The following is a 21,377-nucleotide window of genomic DNA, read 5'->3' as shown; positions in this document are numbered from 1 at the left end:
CATGTTTTCGGATACAGAACAATAAAAATATGAATCTTGGTTAGTCTTGCAAAACTTAGAGCAACCTCTTTAGATCTGAAGTAAGACACAGATGCTAATTCTATTACGTGTGTCTGACATTATTTGAAGATTTTAGATAGAGACTGGAAGTAAACTCTATTGAATTGATTTAGCTGGAGAGATTCTGGTGTTTAGTAGCATGACACTTGTTCCTTGAAATTTTTGTGAAGCAGGAGTGAAATACAGAAAAGTATTAGAATATGTTAAATCCCATCATTTATGAAGATTAACTCATATTTGAAAGTAAACATTTTTTGATAACTTCAGTCATCACTTTGACCAGAGTACAAGCACAGCATGGGTAGTAATTTAAGAAACAGGTATCCAAAAAAAAGGTATAAATGTATCCTATGAACAGGGTGTCCTGCTTCCAGATATAAAAGTTTCATGCAATTTTATAGAACTGATAACAAAATACACCACCCTAGTTTAAAATTATTAATTATTATTATTTAAAATTATTTAGATTAGACACTTAGTCTGAAAGAAGACAGGTATCTTCTTTCCCCCTAGTCAGGACAAATTTGTTATCCTTATTCTGTAAGTATTTCTAAATTCTCACATTTGATGAGTTTCTTTGCTTCTGCAACTATAAAACTGTTTAAAGTCGTATCAATAACTTCATTGTTCATTGAATTAATCAATATAAAACATCAAGTGTGGAGAAAGATTTTTGTGCTGTTGATCTTCTGTTCTGGAACTTGCACACATCCAAATTTACTTTCTGCTTGTTGGAGGAATCTTTTTTCCTTGGCCCTGGACCTTCTTCAGAAGTCTATACTTGTTCTTTTTCCTTCACAATAATCAATACCTCTGATTACTACCTAAAATGTTTTGTTCTTTGAGTGCCTCTTAACAGTTTAATTATCAGTTCATCTTTCTCCAGTACATCTTTAGACCATCTGGATTTTCCTGGAAGTGTTCTTTTCTCTGCCTTTCTTGAGTCCATAGGTGTGCACACCACTTGAGGGGGATCTTTCTTTTCCAGCAGTGTTTCTTTCTGTATTTGAATGTGCACCCTGTCTGTGCACAGTGTCGGTCAATTGTGCTTTAGTTCAAAAAGGGAAGAAGGATTGTTAGCCTATAAAGAATACTGCTGGCATGGTTGTGATCTGACCTGCAGCCCTAGTGATCATATGTAAGAACAGAATTTGTGAGGAGCACAAGGTCTTGGTTTCCAGCTTTATGCAGCAGCTGGCTCCATACAGATGTGTGCCATTAGCATTTTGGAGACAACATTAACACTTCAGTTTATTCAAAAACAAAATTTGGGAGTAATGCCTCAAAGTTTCATCTGGTTTGAGATTTATTCTTGATAGGAGGTGCAGCTGTCTACATTTCAGCTTGCTTTTGTGGAGGGACATGCCAAGATGTGCAGAGTGATGGAAATGACATGATCTGACCCGATGCCTACAGGCTGTCCTGTGCCACTCACCACCAAAGAGTAGTTATTTAAGCAGACAGCTAAATGCACATAGCATTAGATGCTCCATAATACAAATATATAGAAGCAGATCCTGTGAGAACTTTAAATTTGAATTGGAAAGGTGGAGACTGTTCTATAATTCTAATCTTACTTAACTGGGTATGATCCTTTTAAGAAGAAAAAAATTCCCATTGGTCAAAATTAAGATAGATGATTCTTTGCATTCTTTTCAATCAGGTCATTATTGGCAGGCTTTCCCAATGAGCTCAGTACAACTGATAATCCATTCCTAAGTCTTGCCACTAACATTTAGATATTTTAATTTGTTGTAAATTGGTAGGCAAAACCATTTCACTTGCTGTTCTGACACTGAGATGCTTTCATTCTCTGTATTACTTTCAAAAAGGGATCAGAGCAAAAATGGAGATACTAATAAAATAAATCCTAATATACTTTTAATTATACTAATAATTGTGCTAATAATTATACTAATAGAATAAATCTTACCATGGTGTTAGATGATGTCCTGGTGATATTAAAGAATAAATTACCATCTTTTAGGACTTTAGAGAGAAGAAATGTACTAATTATGTATATTTTGGTTGATGTATGTAATTAATGTGGAGTAAACTGACTCCTGTTTATATTTTTATATATTGATAGGGTTTGTTAGTCAGGATTTTCATACTCCAAATTAAGTAAATTTTGTTAGCAACTTTGTTTTGTCTTTTTAAAGGGCAGACTTTTTAACAATTCTTACTAATAAATGGTGTAAATATGAGAAATACGGCTGTCCTTGAGGGAACTGTTACATTAGCAGGTGCGATCATAACCTTTTCTTTGCCTTTGTAAACCTGAAAGGACAGATTGTCTCTTTAGAATAGAGACATTCATGGAAAGAATAACAAAGCAAAAAGAATAAAAGCCAATAAACTAAAGAAAAGAGCCAAAAGAACTAGCTGCAGGCATAAATAACTGCATTATAGAGGTAATTTGTTTAGATTCTTGAAAAGATGTCGGTAATAAACTTCCCACATATTAATACTCATTAGAGTACCTTGTACTGAAAAATTAAAAACTGGTTTTGGGAATTACAGTTTTCTAAATGATTTGGCACAGTTAGCCTTGTTTCAGAGGAAGATACCACTGTACCCTAAAATAAAATTTGCTTAATACTTGAAAATAAGACAAAGATGAGCTCATTTCAAAACCAAGGATGTTAAAATATTGATAAAAGTTTCTAAAATATATGTTATGAAATGAACACTTCCAGAATGATTTTTTGAACCATGTGAGGCTCTAAGAGTAATTAAACTTTCAAAATAAATTATTCTTGATCAGTGAAAGTACCAACTCATTCATATTTGGATAATTGATGCAAGTATGTCAAGTAGGGAGAGGTCACGGTTCACCAGTTCTTCATAATTGTTCATATTTGGAAAGTTTTTCTATTCTAACTACCAGATTTGATGATTCTTATTTTGCACCTGCCACCTGTATTACTCCCTCTTTATGTATACTGGTTAAGGGGACTTTGTGGGGTTTTTTCTTAATTCTCTCCAGAAAACCACTACCAACAGGAAATTCCAGTACCCAAAACAACTTGTTCTCCAGGTCTCTGTGACATATCAGTCTTCCAGATCTCTGATTTCATAGAGATTTGATTCATTTTCGACATAACTAAGTCTATTTTTATGAGGGCATGTGGATTTCAGGTGATCAGGCAGCCACTTCAATAATGTCTCCTACGAGACCAATTTACAAGTAGCGCATAAAATAAAACATATGTGAAGTAAAGGGTGCTCCCGAAAAAGGAAACTTCAGAATCTGAAAGCATAGCAAATCAGCTGACAATTCCTATTACTTTATTCTACTTTCTTTAAAATGGAGATGATGATAATACTATCTAATGTGCTTATTATGGAGAAAATGGTACTGCAATTGCTAAGCACTAATATACTGATGTACTAATAGTGAAGCTTTAGCAGAGGATTTTGTCTGGATTTTGACCAGGATACAAAGAGATTTGTGTTAATATTAAATTGTATGGGAGTTGCTCTTAGCTTTGCAACATCGAGGAAATATCTGCTTTCATGTTTGGTAAACTTCCAGGTTAAGTCATTTATAAGGAGAAAACCACTTTCATTTTAAGAACAGGTGAGCCTGATAAATGAAGCGTCTCTTCAACAGTCCAGTGTCATTTTATTTTTCTAAGTTCATTTTAAGCCTTGAATTGAACATTAACAAATGGTTATAAATTATTATACATACAGAAGCAAAGTGAATGGCCAATCTGAGAAGATGAGTTTATCTGTACTGTTGGGTAGCTGCTACCATTTGCTTGCAATCTCACTATAGTTACCATTGTGAGGAGAATAGTCAATCAAAGTTGAAGATATAAAATAAAATTGAAAATTGAATTGGAAGGTAATTTTACTTTCAAATGGTTTGCAAATGTAGATGTTAAGTGTGAAGTGAATGCAGTTAATGACCATAGCTGGAAGAGTTATGCACCTGCTGATCACAGGAATATTATTATAAATGAGGTTGATTTTCTTGTTGACTACCTCATTTTTCTCAGCATGGTCTCATTACTTTTCTATCACATGTCTGACCCTTAGATATAAATACTCAAGCACACACATAATAAAAATACATTAACTCCCGTATAGATTTTTTGAAAATCAAGATGTGTGCTGCAGATGTTTCTTGCCTTTGTAGGTTTAACATAGGTTCTACTTTTGGATAACAGAAAAAAAAAAAAAGTTGAGTTTCACCAGAAGTACTCAAGTCATTTTACAACTGAGAGATCTAATGTTCTAACTCCTGTTGTCTGAATTATTTCAGAAAAGTGTTTCTTCAGACCTGTGTTGTATTTTTGTTTTCCAATAAGCAATGTAACTGGAAAGTCTGGAAGTAACACTAACTCTTACATAATTATCTCCTTCTCTTAGGAAATAAATTATTTTACAGAATTTTTAGGACACCTTTCTTTAACTTTGCCTCTTCAAATGTTTTAAAACTATTATTTTAAATAAATCATGTATCTTTAAGTGTGATTATAGGTATGTATCTAAGGTTTGCCCCTTTTTTATAGCACATATATCATCATAAAAAACTCATATGTTAGACTTATATGATAGAGTCTGATATAAATGTATGTATTTTTAGCTAAGTGAATGTGTTCAGTGTTACATTTTGGAATGTAACTGAGTTGTAGATATACCAATGGCCTTTCTGTAACTAAGGTACCTACTTTTTTTAAAGGAGGGACAGAGATAAATCTATTCATATAACAAATAAATAATACAATTTAAACATATTGAACTAATATTATGAAGTGAGCTTATGTATTTATTGCCAGTTGTTTGGAGATATGCAGGACCTAATTCCAGGCTCCTACTGCTCTGTCATAGCATCATTTAAACCAACATTTGCTACTGAGAATTACCTAGTTTGAGTTTCAGTATTTTTATTTGTTTTTCAGCACTCAGATTACTGCAATTAACTGGTTCCACAGCACAATTGCTCAGCTCTACATGTAACCAGGAAATTTAGGGAGTTTCAGGCAACCACTTCTCCCATACTTTGGAATTCTTGGGTGCATCAATTTCTTAGCACTTCTGAACATCAGGATTTAGAGTGGAGAGTTCCTGAGAACTATATCCATAGGTTTTTCACCAAAAGCAATATGGGAAGCAAAGTGATGACTGGAACTAAGCCTTGATCAGGGGCACAGGTTTAGCTGTGTGGCCAACTTGCTGGTGATCTTACATGAATTATTTTACATCTTGCTTAAATTTCTTCAAAAGTAAGATCAAGTCCTAGGATTGTAAGACACTTATAGGTCTTCTGATGAAAGCACTTTTCAAGGACTTGATGGTATAATTTGTCAGTTCATAAATATATATGCAGCTGGTACTGGAATCTGTTATGTCAAATGACAGCAATGGTGAGGATATCGTGTTCCTTCCTTGGCACAGTAGGGAAATTTCTGCTTTTGAAGTGTTTGTGATTTATAAGAGGAACTGCTAGTCTTTCAGAATGAAACAGCTAGTAGGCTCTTCCACTCTGTTTTGATTTGCCCACCCATGTTAGGAGGTTGAATAGATTAAAGATTGGGTTTGTCTGCAAGGGAGAGGAAAGAATCAGCAAGTTCTGGAGAGCTGGTGAACAGTTTGCTTTGCATGATGTTCTTAATGACTGTGGGGGAACAAGAAGGTGCTTCTGTATTTTTATTGCTGTACTAGTAGAACCTTTTCATGTTTACATACTTGCAGTATGTTTTGTTCTGTCCTTGGTTGAACTCTCAAATTGCCATAATCAGCTGAAGTATGTAACTTGCTCCAGAGTTAATGCCTTCTTAAGTTGACCTAAGAAAAGCTAAGGATTTTTTAGAGTGTTTATCTGCAAATTTTGGGTGACAGCATTTCATTAGTTAAGCTACAGGTAGTCCTTAATTAATGAAAAACTGTTTTCAGTAATAAAGTTTAAAAAACAAGTCTACAGTGCAGTCTCACAATTTTAAAGTAAAACCCAGCATCTGAATAGTGATAATGAATAATTACTTTTAACAACTCCACGTAGTAACAAAAAGTTGTTTATTGTAATTTTTGTCATCTTCTCAGAGGGGTGGCTAATTACAGAGAAATACCCATCTGTTAGAAATAGGCTTGTTCAAAAGTGATAGGTAAATTAATCATTGTTTCCCCATACATTAGGCATATTTTCCCAGATTTCAGCCTTTAAAGTTTTGCCTGTGCTCTGGAGTAATAATGTAGGACTGTTGGGGGATGTCAGGGTTGTGCTGCTGTTGTGGTTTAACCTCAGCAGGCAGCTGAGCCCCACACAGCTGCTCTCACTGCTCCTGCAGAGGCTTGGGGGAGAGAATATACAAGGATAAAAGTGCAAAAACTCGTGGGTTGAGATAAAGACAGTTTAAGAGGTAGAGCAAAAGCTGCACATGCAACCAAATCTAAATAAGGCATCTGCTCCTTCCCACAGGCAGGCAGATGTTCAGCCACCTCCAGGAACTCAGGGTTTCATCATGTGTAATGGCTACTTGGGAAGACAGCGTAACTCTGAACTTCCCCCTTTCCTTTTTTCCCCACAGTTTGTATTGCTGAGCATGACACCATAGGGTCTGGAATATCCCTTGGGTCAGTTGGGATCAGCTGTCCCAGCTGTGTCCATTCCCACCTTCTTTACCGCCTCCCAGCCTCCTCGCTGGCATGGTGGGGTGAGGAGCAGAAAAGGCCTGGACTCTGTGGAAGCCCTGACCAGCAGTAATGAAAACACCCCTGAGTTATCAACCCTGTTTCCAGCACAGATCCAAAGCATAGCCCTATGCAAGCTACTCTGAAGAAATTTAACTGTATCCGAGCCAAAATCAGTACAACTACTTACAAGAATTGAAGAAACAGAACATAAAAATGACCCTGTTTATCATTTTAAAGGAAACCTAATTTTTTTTTTGTGATCATGGCTGTGGTCTGAATTTATTAGAAATATTCAAATTCAGTGTCCTTGATGTCTTTGTGAGATGACCTGAATAGTGAGCAATAAACTTCTGCATTATAATTCACAGTTGAAGATATGTCCTCAGGAAGTAAAATAGACAAGCAATGTATTGTGTTTACCTTTAAGCTGACAAACAGTCTATGTAAAGTGACAGAGGCATTTTTAGGAAAAGAAAGCAAATAATGTTTTTCTGGTTAGCAGGCCCCAAGATAAGACAAGTTTAAGGGGCCAAAACATGTGTGATTATTAAAGGCTACTGGGTTCTCAGTTCAAACAAATTGAATTCTTTCATAGTCTGAAGGGCTGTGGAAATCTAGCAAAGAGTGTAGACTGCTGAAATAAAATTTGCATGTAGAGTGATTTTATATATGCAGGGCTATAGCCACCAAATTTGAATTGGAGAAAGAAATCTCGTTACTCATCTTGTAAAAGAAGTAATTCTTAAATTCCATATTTGCTATCACTGACATAAAAGTTCTGCATATGAATATATTTTTTGTGATTTCACAAAGATACTGGATTATTGAATTGACAAAGATCTGTTCCATTCTCTCCTGCCTTTTCTTTTATAGGATAACCGATTTAGGCAATATTAAAAGAAGATTGTATTTGTCAACAGTCCACAAGGAATTGTCTGTAACCCCTCTGCATGCAAAAATTCCTCTGTTTATGATCAAGCGCAAAATAGTAGGTACCTTGGGAATATTCCTCGCGCTGTGGTTGAGCATGCTTTTTAATCAGGAATCTTTTATGTATGTTTATAGACTTGTTGAAATTACGATTTGGTTTAGAACTCGGTTCCTACTGATTTCAAGACACGTGTATATGTCCCCTCTACCAGATGGCAGCAGAACTACTTAATACTACTATTCCTCTATCCTTCTTCCTATATTAGGAATTCATTCCCCTTTCCCAAGAGTAATGTTCTTTGTGATGTGTTTCTCTCTCCTGTTGATTCAGCCTTTGTAAAATTTTCTGTGTCCCTGATACTTCACATCATAGTGCTCCTGTTCACATGTCCGTTCTCCTGCAGTGACCTTTGATTACATTCTCTGGAGCTGCAGGTAGACTGTAGCTGATGGCTGCTCTCACATTCTTCAGGTTCTTCCTAATTCTGGCATATATAAAACAAAGCATATGTCAAACTGTTGAAAATAAAACAATAACTGTCATCTTCTCCCTGTCCCCCTTTCCCATGCCCAGCCACAACATATGGTAATAGCTGGCAGGATACAAAACCTGACGGTTACCACATAGCCATGTGAGGACTGAAGTCTCAAATACTGCTTTAGAAAATAAATTTCATACGAGAATAGTTAGATTTCAAATATTTTAAAATATTATTTGCACCGAGAGAACTAGATAACAGTATACTGAGCAACTGTGAATTTAAGGTTAGACATGAGAGGGAATATTTTACCAAAACTTCTGAAGTTATACTTTTTTTAAGATAGCTTAGGTGAAGGCAGCTGTGAGAACTACGAGCATCTGTGTTTTTAAACATCAGAAACTCTAAATGGAAAACATAAAGCCACAAGAAAACATACTTCATTAGTTCTTCTGGTTTTGGTAATTTTTTGTATGAAATCTCTGTTTTTTTCTAGGACGATCATGGAATTGTAATATGGTTTACATGCAAAATAGATACCTGTAACTGCACTCCTGTATTATAAAATACGGCAATAGACAAATGGTGAATTAAATGGAAAAAAGATTAAAATTGAGAGAATTTGAATAGTGGAATAGTGCAGGAGAGTGTAGCACATTGATGATAGTGTTCTAAGAGTGTTTCCTGAACCAAATAACCATCTAATGAGAATTAAAATGGGTATTTAAGTAGGATCTTTAGCAACTCAGGCAATTGCCATTATCTGATTTGCCTTTGGAAAGTAGTAGTTTTAAGATGTTGTGATACGTTGCACTCTAGTCCAAACTAGGAGTTTACCGGATGGTTTCATTATGGAAGGGGTACCAGTTTTGGAGAGGTCTCCTTTTGTTGTGAATCTCAGAAAGAAATCATCAAAGAATCTCAAACTTAAACTTCAGTAACTCTAACTTACGAAGTAATACTGGATAATGATTCTTGTTCCCCCCAAGAAATCCTTCAATAAATATGTTTTCTTACAACTTAGCTGCAAAACATATCGTGGATATGCTGTGCTGAACTCCCTTGGGCTGGCAGTCACTAGGTCATACGTCCTTATCTGTTTGTAAAAGTAATTGTTCAAAATGCAAATACAGCAATATCTTATGTTGATATCAAAATGTTCTGCATTGTGAATCACAGCCTCTGAGAATCTAATACTCCATTGACGCTCCTTTTGTAGAGAACTATACACTCATACTCTTCTGCAGTGATTAGTGTCAGGGTTTTACTAAAGAGTATTGTTTCTCTTTTCTAGTGGTGCAATATGTGTATTGACTTGGCAGCATTCACCAGTGAAATATTCAGAGGAGCTGTCTTCCAGTCTTTGGATGGAATTATTATTTCAGCTAACTGTAAGCTACGAAAGATCTTCACTTTAAAATCCAAGCCACAAGATACAGCTGAGGAAAATGGTGTGTTTTAATTACTATCTTCTCTTGATCATAGCTGTTCACGTAAAATCAAAAGCTTCTTTTTCGTCAAATTGGCAATTTGAAAGATTACATGATTTCATGGAAATTAAGGTAGTAGCACAGCATATTAAATCTGCCAGTGACAGACACATATTTAATTAGTTAATTAAATATGTGTGTACTCCTCTGTTTTAAACATTGAATTCCTTAGAAGTATTTTATTGAACAAATTCAGGTAAGATTTATCAAGTAGAGAGCTTGTTTTAATGAGGGTCTCTTATGCTGATAGAAATCAGGTTTTGGCCAAGAAGAGAGTGTCTGAAAGGAAAGAGAAATACTTAAAACTTAGCAACATTTGCTGTTTGTTTTCTTAATTTTGGACATTAGCAGCTGATGAAAGATTTCTTCTTTAAATAATCCAGGAAAAAACTGTTACAAAACAATATTATGTGAAACAGAGCTATGAAACTCTGATCTTATGTCCATTTATCCTCATGTGTCCTTGTTTATTGGGAAAATAATGTTGGTGGTGAACTGAAAAATGAGAGGTCTTTTTTTCTGTGATAGAGCAGGATATTGGTCCAAGTTTACCAGTCTCCATGCTAGCATCATAATTCTGAATCATCCTTTTCCAAGGGAGAGAACTGCATTCCTCACTGGTATTTGCAGTAATAGAAGAGGAATTGCAAAAGCACAGCTGGCACTTTCTTATTTTAAAGGCACCCTAGGTATAGTTCAGCTTCAATTTCATTCACATTTCCATTTTGTGGCTTTTAAAGAACACACCTGAAAAAAGGGGTCTGGTTTCAGAAGGAGGGATAGTCAGCAGTATTGTAAGTGTAACAAAATGTATCTTCCATTTGGAAACCCTAAACCAATAGGGGAGAATAAGCAATCCTTGTGATTACTCCTCTGATTTCTTGTAGGTAAGGCTGGGGAAAAGAAATAATTTTAAAAATGTCTGCAGAGAGAATCTGGTAAATTCTCAGCAGGAAACTGCAGTTAGAGGCCTCACTGGCATTAATTTAATTTAATTCCATTGGTGTATTGTTTTCTCTCTTCCATTCTAAACAGTTTTTGAAATGTGCTTAAATGTTCTAAATGAGTTCCAAAATTCTAAAATGTAGTTAGCATAATGAGTAGACAGCTTTAATAAACTGTGTGCGTAGTAAAATATTGTACTTTTAATTACTTCATTATCAATTCTATGATTATTACACAGCTGGTGGGCATTAGTATTTTCTGTATATTTATGAATTTCCTCATCTAGGCAATTCATAGGATCATAGAACTGTTTAGGCTGGAAAAGACCCTTAAGATCATCAAGCCCAACCATTAACCCAGCACTGCCACCACTAACCCGTGTCCCTGAGAGCCACATCCAGGGATAGTGACTCCACCACTGCCCTGGGCAGCCTGTCCTAGTGCTTGACAACCCTTTCAATGAACAAATTGTTCCTAATATCCAATCTAAACCTCCCCTGGAACAACTTGAGGCCATTTCCTCTTGTCCTGCCGCTTGTTACCTGGGAGAAGAGACCAACACCCACCTCACTACAAGCGATAAGATCTCCCCTCAGCCTTTTCTGAAGGCTGAACAACCCCAGTTCCCTCAGCTTCTCCTCTGGTCTTGTTCTCTGGACCCTTCTTAAACTTACATTGCAGCTGAAGGTTTGGCTGAATTAAAATGATTCTACACTTCCTACCCAATTACAGAAAAACAACAGTAAGGGCTTTTTTGTTATTATTAATTAAGTTTCAGATAACAATCACTATTTGATAAAGCTTTTGCCCTCTCAGATGATTGGACCAGTTAGTTGAGCTCCACTGAATGCAATGACTTTGCGATTTGTAATGAGAGTTGTCATGCTTTAGCCCCAGCCTTCAACTAAACACCACACAGCTGCTCACTCACTTGCCCCCTGTGGCATGGGGTCGAAAAGTGGAAGGGTAAAAGTAGGAAAACTCATGGGTTGAGATACAAACAGTTTAATAATTGAAGTATTATAATAATAAATTGTAATGTAAAGGGGGGGAGGGAAGAAAAATAAATCTCTAGAAAAACAAATTATGCAAATGAAAAACAATTGTTCACCAGCAGCAGCCCCCTCAGTCAGTTTTCCCTCTAGTTGATATGTTGAGCACATTGCCATATGGTCTGGAGTATCCCTTGGGTCATTTGGGGTCAGCTGTCCCTGCTATGTCCCCTCCCAGCTCCTTGTGCACTCCCAGCCTCCTCACTGGCAAGCCAGCACGGGAAGCTGAGAAGTCCTTGTCTCCTTGTCTTAGTGTAAACACTGATGAGCAACAACTAAAACATCAATATGTTACTAACACTTCTCATCCCAAATCCAAAACACAGCACTGTACCAGCTACTAGGAAGAAAATTAACTCTGTCTCAAAAGAAACCAGGACAAGGGTCGAGTTCTTTGATTCAACCTCCTTGTGGTTAAAGCAGTGGTTTCAAAGTGCAGTGAGTGTGTTACTCTTTTTAAGCAGCAAGTTTACAATATGCTTTGTGTTCTTAAAATGATAGCAAATGCAAAGGAGAAACCACTTATACTAAGAAATTACTTCTGTATGAGATCATTGAGATAGAAGAAGAAATAATTCATCTTCTCTGCCCCATGATACTGAGGTATACAAGTTTGATCTATACCTAGTTTCTGGTTTCCATAGTAATCCCAAAGTTCTATGTGGGGTTTTTATCACTAAGTATTGTCCAACAGTGATAAATAATGTACTGGCTTGGCAAAAAAAATGGTTGAAAAAATACATCCACTACTGAAGCACAATATGGAACACTTGAATTTTTTTATTAGTATCTCAATAATTGATCCATTGTTCAAGTTTGGGGTTTGGGTTATGTTTTCCTCTTCTTATCCTTGGAAAATGTGCTAATATTCGTTTCCTTACTATATTCAAGTCTTCTAAAATTTGGAAGGAATTGACATCATAACATCAGGCATAGTTCTGACATGGATTCCTTTCTTCAAAGAGAATAGCTTTCATAAACTCAGTGTATATTGGTTATCAAAGGGAAAGCAGAGATAGTCAGATCACATTCTACTAGTGCCTGATGTCACAGGAATAGATAGGTTGACAGCTTTTTAGTTTATCATGAAAGTGTAATGGCGTCCAAATTTTGAAATTAAAGCTTGTGAAATTCTTTATTTGCATATATGGGACTTCTCCTTTTGCTACTTCAGTACCACTGGTATAAATACCATTTTCAGGTGTTCATTTTATATAAAAATCACTATATCAGTATTACAATTAAAGCTGAATTGTAATAAAAATTATAAAAAATTTATTTTGTGGTTCTGTTTTGCTTGTGCACTGGAGAAATCAAAGAAGATGATTTCAAATAAGTTGATTTTCTTTTCTAGCCACTAGTGTATATTACTTTAACTGCATTTCAAAATTTTTGTCCTAAAAATTTACACGATATAATTGTAAAATTTACATGCTTATTGTCTTAAAAGTGAACAATTACAGCAAATTTTTCAAATTACTACAGTCTATTAAATTGTTGTAGGCATATGAACTAAAGTATATGTAATCTACCAACTAATGTGAATTGAATTTAATTCCATAATGTCACGGGAGTGAAGTAAAGCCCGTGTTTTTTGATTCTAGTTACGCGTGTTGTTCCATCTGTGCCACGTGATCCCACAGATGTTATTCCTCGAACCTGCCAGCTAAATAGAGATGTGCCACAAGTTACTCAACTGCTGAACCTAACAAAAATCCAGAAGCCAGAAGTAAAATGTAGGGAATATCCAGTGCAAGAAACAGGTATTCTGTTGTATTAAAATACTGTGAATACGATCGATACGGTATGTGTACAAATAATGGATGTTTTTGTAAAAGTTCCAGTGTCTTAAAATAAAACATGACAGCTCCTGCAGAGCTGCAGTGCCATGAACACATAGGCTGTTTTGTACTTTGAGATCTATGTGCAGTCTGAACAATTCTAATTCAGGTGTGGGGTTTATAATATGTCATCTGAATGTACATTGAAGCATTGTACAGTGAAGTTGGTACACTTCTTTTTGAACTCTGTTCACATAAATGAAACTCTTCTGACAACATGACCATGCAGTCTCCTCAGCTTATACTCTGAAATAGGAGATCTTGTATTATTGGTGTCTCAGAATTATTTGAATGTTTCCGTAAGCTACAAGATAATAACCCATATAATTCAGATTTTGGCAGCATTGCATAGAAGAGATTTATTAAAGACATTGGGCAGTCATGTGCTAATACAAACTATTGACTTGGGTAAAAAGTAAGAGAAAGAAAAGAGAGGATTAAATTTTAAATTATTGTTCCAGCTGAAGGCTATCAATAGGAGACCTCAAAAGTGGTTTTTTTCTAGGCTCTGTTTTGTTTGTTATAGTTATGAATAATCTCAACAGAGATCTGAATTATATGGGATAAAAACTGTAATGTGATACAGATACTAGTTTAATATAAAGTGTGGGACTTCAGAGAGCTTTAAACTTGTGAGATGGGCAATCCCCTATGTGCTTTTTCATGAAGAACAGTACAGACCAGGTAACATGCAGGAAACATCATAGTCTGTGAAGCAAGGTTTCAGTTTACTGGTTTTATTTCTTGTGGCCACCGTGTTGAAAAATTATGGTCTAGGGACCACTGTACTGGGTAAATGTGTAACACGATACCCTGTAAAGTCTAGCTTTGCTAAATGCAAAGGATTGTACATTGGGGAGGAATGTTAACTGCAGTTAAGATTTGAAGTATCAAAATTAAATGACTCAAGGAAGGAAGGTTATCATCACCATAGATACAGCTCAGTAGAATTTTCAGATTTTAATATTTTTTAAAAAACTAAGATAGTAGCAGGAAATTCAAATACATATGAAATGAAAAAGGTATCAAACCTTTAAATCAGTTTTGCGTTATTATCTGAAATACTTTATACATAATCTGTTAAACCATCTCAGAAAAGATTTTACAGACCAAGAAGTGATTCAGGGAGAAGCAGAATGAATGAAAAATTCTCATGTGAAGATAAGCTGAAGTACAAAGAAAGTTCAATAAAAGCTGTTTTTCCTATCTCATGGCACAAAACCAAGAGAAAATGCCCTGTTACACAGAATATGATTAAAATATGGAATCCACTGCTACAAGAAGCTGGTAAAGAAATTTGTATGATTCCAAAAGCAATTGGCCATTTATATGGGTAAGAGTAATGTATTTAGCACCAGTAAAAATGTGAAGGGAAAATTTAATCATCTTCTACCAAGTTTTTCCATCCTTACTCTAAGAACTGTGTTGAAGGCAGATGATTTCATACATCTTTACTGAAATTGTCGTGGGGCATTTCTGAAGCATTTGGGTTTGGCCTTGGTTTGAAACTGGATGTTAAGAGAGATTATTGGCCTGTTCTAGACTAGCACTTCCTGTGGGTTTATGTTTAAGTTGGCATGTCTGTCTGCATAAGATTTGTAAGCCAAGAATCGGTAGAAACTGAACTGGAGATGCAAATGCCAAGATTTGAAATTGTTTAAATAGACTTGGGCCAGAGAATTTACACCTTTTTTACTAAAGCTGCTGTTTTGCTTTAAGACTGTGTATTGTTTCCTACCTGCAGTAACGTCAACAGCAGAATTTCACTAAAGCAAATGTCTTTACAGTCCTTATTGTTTTGATTCAAAATACTGATTATCTTTTTAAAACAACTTTGTAATGAGATAGATCATCGTTGAAGAACAGCAGTAGAGAGAGACGTAGATTGTTTGTGTTCATTATTGGAACTCTGCAGTTGTAAAATTATTCATAACCAGTAATGGTCTTAACATAACCATGTAAAGAATGAAATAAAATTTTCAGCTATTGACAAGTTTCTTTGCTAGCTGAACAAAGTCAGGGTTTTTTTTAATCAGTTTTTTGAGTTTTGAAGACATCAGCTACAATTCCAATGAGGAAATAAATTGATGTAGAAAAAAAACATATTTTTCACCAATGTTCACTAAATTTCATTGATTAGAATTCTAAACATATCAAAAATGTAATTTGCTTACTCCCAGGTTATTACTGTTTTTGTAAATCTAGTTGAATGCATGCATAACTGACCTGTACTCTTTTTTTTTAATTATTCTGTAGATCCATTTGCAATAGTAAATATCTAGAATATTTGCAAGCACTTCTTAAAAATGAGAGTTATAATGGATTATAATGAGTGCTCTGATTCATGTCTTTCATGGAGAACTGATAGTTTCACTCTTCTTAAAATGTTGGATTGATTATTTTCAGCATAAAATTGAGGAGTACATAAACTTCGTCCTGCTAGAACTTAGAAAAATGCACAGGTGAAATCTCTCTCTATAGACACCCTCTTTCCTCTACTCTTTTGTTATGTTATTATTGGCTTTTGAAGAAGACACAAGGCTAGACCTTTGGTTTAGACCATATAATAGTTGTAATGTCTTACTGAAGTATTTCATTTTCCTCTTGCTCTGTACCACCTTCTGTGAGTCATATGATTATACCAAAACAGGGTGGTAGAACATGTTTTGAGAAGGAAGTTGGACTGAAGTAGTTTAGAAGTGGGTCTGAACAAGCAAATTAAATAAAGAACCCATTTCCAACACATCTTCATCAGTGTAGGCACTGTTAGAAGTGGTGCTGTAAGTAGATACATTTTTATCCCACTGGGCTTAGTACTTCCTCACTCCTGAGGATTCTCATCTTTAGTATGTGAATTCAGGGAATAATGATTTCCACCGTTTCTGTTAAAATGCTCTGGAAATACATGTGCAAAGTATTGACCAAGGGAATAAGATTACAGAGAATGATAACAACCGTTTAAGTTCAATATTACACCATCTCATGAAACTCTAAGGAAAAATAAACTTTGAGAACAACCTTGATAATATCAAAGGTTTTTAAAAAACACTTTTTAAAGTTCTTTTCTTCTGCTTTTACCGGAATATGAAAAAAACAACTCATAAATATTTCATCCTCCACACTAAGCTCCCGTGCTGGTGCTTTCTCAAGTTAACTTTTGTTCTCTCTCAATGTACCTCATTAATAAAGGCAATCTTTGTCCTGTAGCAGCTGAAATGAATAATAGGAGTTTTACATTTTTGCTTAGAGTAAGCCCCTTCATATATTTACTTGTTTAAGTTATATTCAGCTTCTTTTTTCGAGCAAGTACCAGTTTTGTAATATTAAAGGGGAAATAATACTTTTTAAGTATTATTGCCCTACAAGTAGTCCAGCCAAAGTTCTGTTGTAAAGTTGGATTATAAATTTGACTTTGGAGAGGAAACTGTGGAATCCAGACTCTCAGAGGCTGTATTCAAAAATAAATACTTCTTGACTTGATTGTCAAAATACAAGGGACTGTAAAATTTAGATGAGTACAATAGTGTGAATGATGTATCTAAACAGAAAAATGACTGTTTATTTAAAATAAGACTTAAGTTTTACCATCAAGGCTACAAAGACATATAGCCCTTAGGAATATATAGGAAAGTAATTAATGATAACATCCCTCAGCTGCATGAAAACTAAATGCCTTCAGTTTAAGGTCTAATCTTTTTTTTAACCCCATCTGACAAACATAGCATGTGGGCCTCCAGACACGCTTTTCAAATTTCAGAAGTTGGCCTCCTTGAAAATGGAAGCTTTGTAAATTTAAGTACATTTTAATTGGAAAATGTTCTTTTTATCCATTAAACTTTTTGTTTGATAATCAAAAGCCCAAAATATTTTTAGTATCATCCACTTTTAATTACACATAATATTCATTATGTCATCAACACCCTGTTATGTGTAGATGTAGGTAATTAATTGCAGTCAATTAATGTGTTCATAAAGAGAGATATTAATGCAAATCAACTTTTCTAATTGGAGCTAACAACATCCCAAGGTAGTCAGCAAATTAAAGAAATTGATGTTAAACCAAAACAGGTCATCTAATCTTGTGAAATGGCAGCTGTTAGCAGCAACCAAATGTCACATTAGGAAAAAGAGGGGAAGGTAATGGCAGAAAATGGCTTCTTTTGTGCTTATTAGTACAGTAAATTATGGTATTTGGGGGCTAATGCACGATCTGTTTTTCATTTCCTTGATGGCACTGTAAATAAAGCTGATCTTGAAATAAGTTTATGAAAAATGCTTAGGGGAATCGACAAACTGTTTTATTTCTACTTAGTTACTTTATGAAGGTGTCAGATCTCTAAAGTGAGATAGCAATTTAGCACTGAAGTTGTAGCAAGAAAATATCTTTGGACGGTTTAAGTATTAAATATAAATTAATGTGAAGATACTGTTTTTATCAGGTCTGGAAAGGAGAATTCACTGACAATCTTGGAGAATTAAAAAAGAGGAAAATAGATAGTACATGCAGTTCTGCAACCCTGATGATAAAATTAATACATACTCATTTTCCTGTCCTTCCTTTTTAAATTTTTTCAGAACATTCACCTGCATTCCATGTTTACTTTTTGCTTGTCTTGCAGACTGGTTGGCAATTTCTGTGCTTGAAAAGAATTATTTGAATAAATCTACACTTTAAGCAGTAAAAAAATAAATAGTAAAAGGGGCAGAACATTTTACCAGCAATAGAGTGTGTTTGCAATATTAGGGCTCAGCCCTGGCAATACAGTAAATTCAGTAATTTCAAAAAGCAAGCTATATAGTAAAGAGTAAATAATTCTCTTAGCTGTGACTGATACCTTGACAGCCTTGCCTCAGGTTTTTTTGTGTTATTATTTATTCATTCTGTTATTTATTAATTAAAGTTCTTTTTTCTTCCTGTCAGAAGTTAGGTTTTCATTGAAGTTCTAAAGAAATCATGCAAACCAATTTTTTGTTTATAAATATCCCCCTTTTAAATAAATCTTTAAAGCAAGGGGATTAGAAATATGTCTCTGTAATGGACCAGAAGTTTCTTGCTTGTATGTTGACACACTTTTATAAAATGGACATTTGCTATTCCTATGTTTCTAGGGATTGTACTTTAAAGAAACATAGTTTTTAGGTATATGTAGTATTCATAATTCTTTTAGTTGATTTGAAAAATACTACTTTTTATTGTTTGTAAGTACTGTAATTTTTTTAACTGTTATTTTTCTTAACTTAGGTAGCTTGGTTAATAGAGGACAAGGCAACATACACAGCAGTAAAACTCAGGATGTATCACATATTGCATTTGGATCAAAAATCCTTGGGCCACCTCCATCTTCAAACAGGAGAGTCAGTACAAAGGTACCTGGAGAGGTAAGAAGGTTTAAATTCCTACAACACTACTGGCACTTCAGCAAAGGAAAAGATTGACAAGCAGAGGAATTACACTAAAGGTTTGTTTCAGAGGAATACTGTGTTAGGTCATGGACCCCAGTGCAAGAGATCCTGTAACATCCAGTGGGGAGCAAGGAAAATGCTTGGGTGGCTACAGCACAGGGCATGGATTAGTTCATCCCCCAGGACAGAAGGCTAAGGGAGTATCTGGTTGCCATTTTCAATTAATGCAGGGCTATAGAGAAGCCAGGCCTCTTCTGAGAGGTGCCATGAAAGACCAAGAGGCAGAAAGCCCTGATTGCAGGGAGTCTCTGACTAAACATGGTGATAAATATAATTATATAGAGTGGTTCAGTACCAGAACAGGGTCACAGGGAGTTGTGGAACTCAGAACTTTCAAAGAGAACAAAACGTGACTGAAACAGGCTGATTTAACTTCAGCATCATGCCTAAAGAGGTCTTGTTCTACCCTAATTACTGTGATTTCTTATCATTCTTATCTTTCTGAATTTTTTGTTCTAGACTGCTGAAATTAATGTATGTAAATATTTTTCCTTATGATGTGAGCTGTTGTACAGAGCAGAAACTGCATTTCAGTATGCTCTGATAGTCAGCCATACAGTAGCTCATGTGATGCTGTCGATTCCAATGCCAGGGAAAACCCCTGCTCTCAGTCTGCCAGCAAACAATATGCAGGTTTTTGGAATCTCCTCAGGACTACAATTCCCAGTTTAACACTGTGACTAAAGGATCCACTTCTGTAGGAAGTCAGTTGAAAGCTAAGATGTAAAATGAGATTCCTTTCTCCCAAAAAGAAAAGACTTCTGAAGTCTAGAATAACTACAAGTTTTATTCTTTTTATTCTGATAGCGAATTTTAATTTTTTTTCACTTTGCTTTGCTTTGTTTTCCATTCACTCAGTGAAAAAAAAACCCTGCCTGTTACTAGGCTGTAAAAATTGAGCATACCACACCGAATCACACCTACCAGGAAGTTTCCTGAAAAGATAGTAATTAAAAAAAAGATTTGGAAATATTTATTTGAAAAAATAAGCGTAATTCAAAATGTGTATTTACTTTGGAGTATTTTGAAAGCCGTTACATTTTTTGTCTTTTATCAAGAAAATAATGTCTTTCAAGGTAACAAAGACCTCGGGTAGCAAAAGTAATAGATCATGCCAACTTCAAAATTCAGGAATGCCAGCTGAATCCATACAAGACATTGAGAGATTGGAGCTATCATTCTCATCATGCAATGATTATTTAGATCAAGGAGGCAAAAGAAATACTCACCAAACAACTGAAGATACATGTCAAAATGGTAAGAGTATAAAGCAAAGAATATGTAGAGTTTTCAAACTGCCAAAATTTGTGCATTATTCTGCCTTTGGAATGTAAGAATTAATTCTTTGTTTTTCTAATCCCTTATCTGCCTTATTAATTACTGGAGACATATTTATTAAATCGTGGCTTATTCTCCTGTATGAGCTTGAATAAATGCTCATTTTCTCTGCAGGTATTCGTATTGTGTTTGAGCCAGGGGTCAGCACCTGCTGGCAGTAGCCACAGTTTATGCACATACTCCGCTTTCCCTCATGCTGTGCAAACAACTGAGCTGCTGCAGTGGCTCTTGATTACTTTGCAGACTTTTGCAAGCCTGTTTTTTATAACTTCTATGGCTTGCCCATCTTCCATACCTATTATTAAATTTTTACTTCCTTGTGACTGTCATATTCCTGCTGCCCTACAAGACTCCCATGCTATTTGGAAGATGTTTGTATCCCAGTATAGTGCTGCATTATGCACACAATATGAATGTTCACAGGCATTTCATAAGCTTCTACATTGCATTTCAGACCCTGAAATTCAGACTGAGAAAACATCTGTGAGTGGAGAAACAGATTTTCAGCTCACCTCACCACAAGTACCATCACCAGACAAGAACAGTCATAAAAGATTATCTCTAAAAAATGCAGCCAAAACCACATGGGAGATAACCAGTGGTATGACACTCATTTTATATTATTTTACATTTCATTTCTATGTGGTGTGAGGGACTATCTGTTGCAAATTTCAAAGGACCCAGAAGCAGTTCACATAAAATATAAATGTCTGTGTTATGGGGGATTACGGAAATCAAACACCCTGCAACAGAATTGCTTTTGAGCGTTGATAAAGATTTGCAGGATTAAGCAGAGTACCAGAGCAATGAAAGAATATAAAAAGAAACATTCTGTGCTCTCATAATTAAAGGAAAAGAACTAAAAATAATTTGTTCTTTAAATCTCTAATAAATTTAACACTGAAGATTCCAAACATGAAATTTTACTTGTCACAAATAAGAGTTTAGAATATTAACTATGGTACCTATGTAATCTCAGGGGGTTTTGTTTGTTTATAAAGTTCAGTGGTGAATTATATTTTGTTCTTATTCACAGAAGGATACCTCAACTTATGTTTTGGGTTGTCTGCCAAAAGGTGTGGATATTTTTTTGTCATACAGTGTCAATCAACTTGCTCTGCCTGTGTCTGGGAA

General features: G+C 35.2%; 1 protein-coding gene across 10 annotated transcripts in view; it reads left to right on the top strand.

Annotated features, from left to right (window-relative positions):
• The window catches only part of CFAP20DC (CFAP20 domain containing), a 73,087-nt gene that overhangs the window by 14,252 nt on the left and 37,458 nt on the right, over window positions 1-21,377 (top strand). For 5 of the 10 annotated variants that reach the window (XR_005564405.1, XR_005564406.1, XM_039383596.1 and 2 more), the window contains exons 6-11: window positions 7,579-7,693; window positions 9,409-9,565; window positions 13,206-13,364; window positions 18,685-18,821; window positions 19,964-20,162; window positions 20,698-20,844. Coding sequence is in view for 8 of the 10 variants with exons in the window: in XM_039383596.1 (XP_039239530.1) it covers window positions 7,579-7,693; window positions 9,409-9,565; window positions 13,206-13,364; window positions 18,685-18,821; window positions 19,964-20,162; window positions 20,698-20,844 (914 nt within the window). In the remaining 2 variants the exon portion in view is untranslated. The remainder of the gene's footprint in view (window positions 1-7,578; window positions 7,694-9,408; window positions 9,566-13,205; window positions 13,365-18,684; window positions 18,822-19,963; window positions 20,163-20,697; window positions 20,845-21,377) is intronic. The other 5 variants (XM_039383592.1, XM_039383595.1, XM_039383594.1 and 2 more) reach the window with 5 other exon arrangements.

The sequence above is a fragment of the Pipra filicauda genome, unplaced genomic scaffold (genome assembly GCF_003945595.2).
Source record: "Pipra filicauda isolate LSUMZ 115617 unplaced genomic scaffold, ASM394559v2 scaffold318_size846807_pilon, whole genome shotgun sequence".
Taxonomy (NCBI): domain Eukaryota; kingdom Metazoa; phylum Chordata; class Aves; order Passeriformes; family Pipridae; genus Pipra; species Pipra filicauda.
This window is presented reverse-complemented; position numbering and strand designations above follow the sequence as displayed.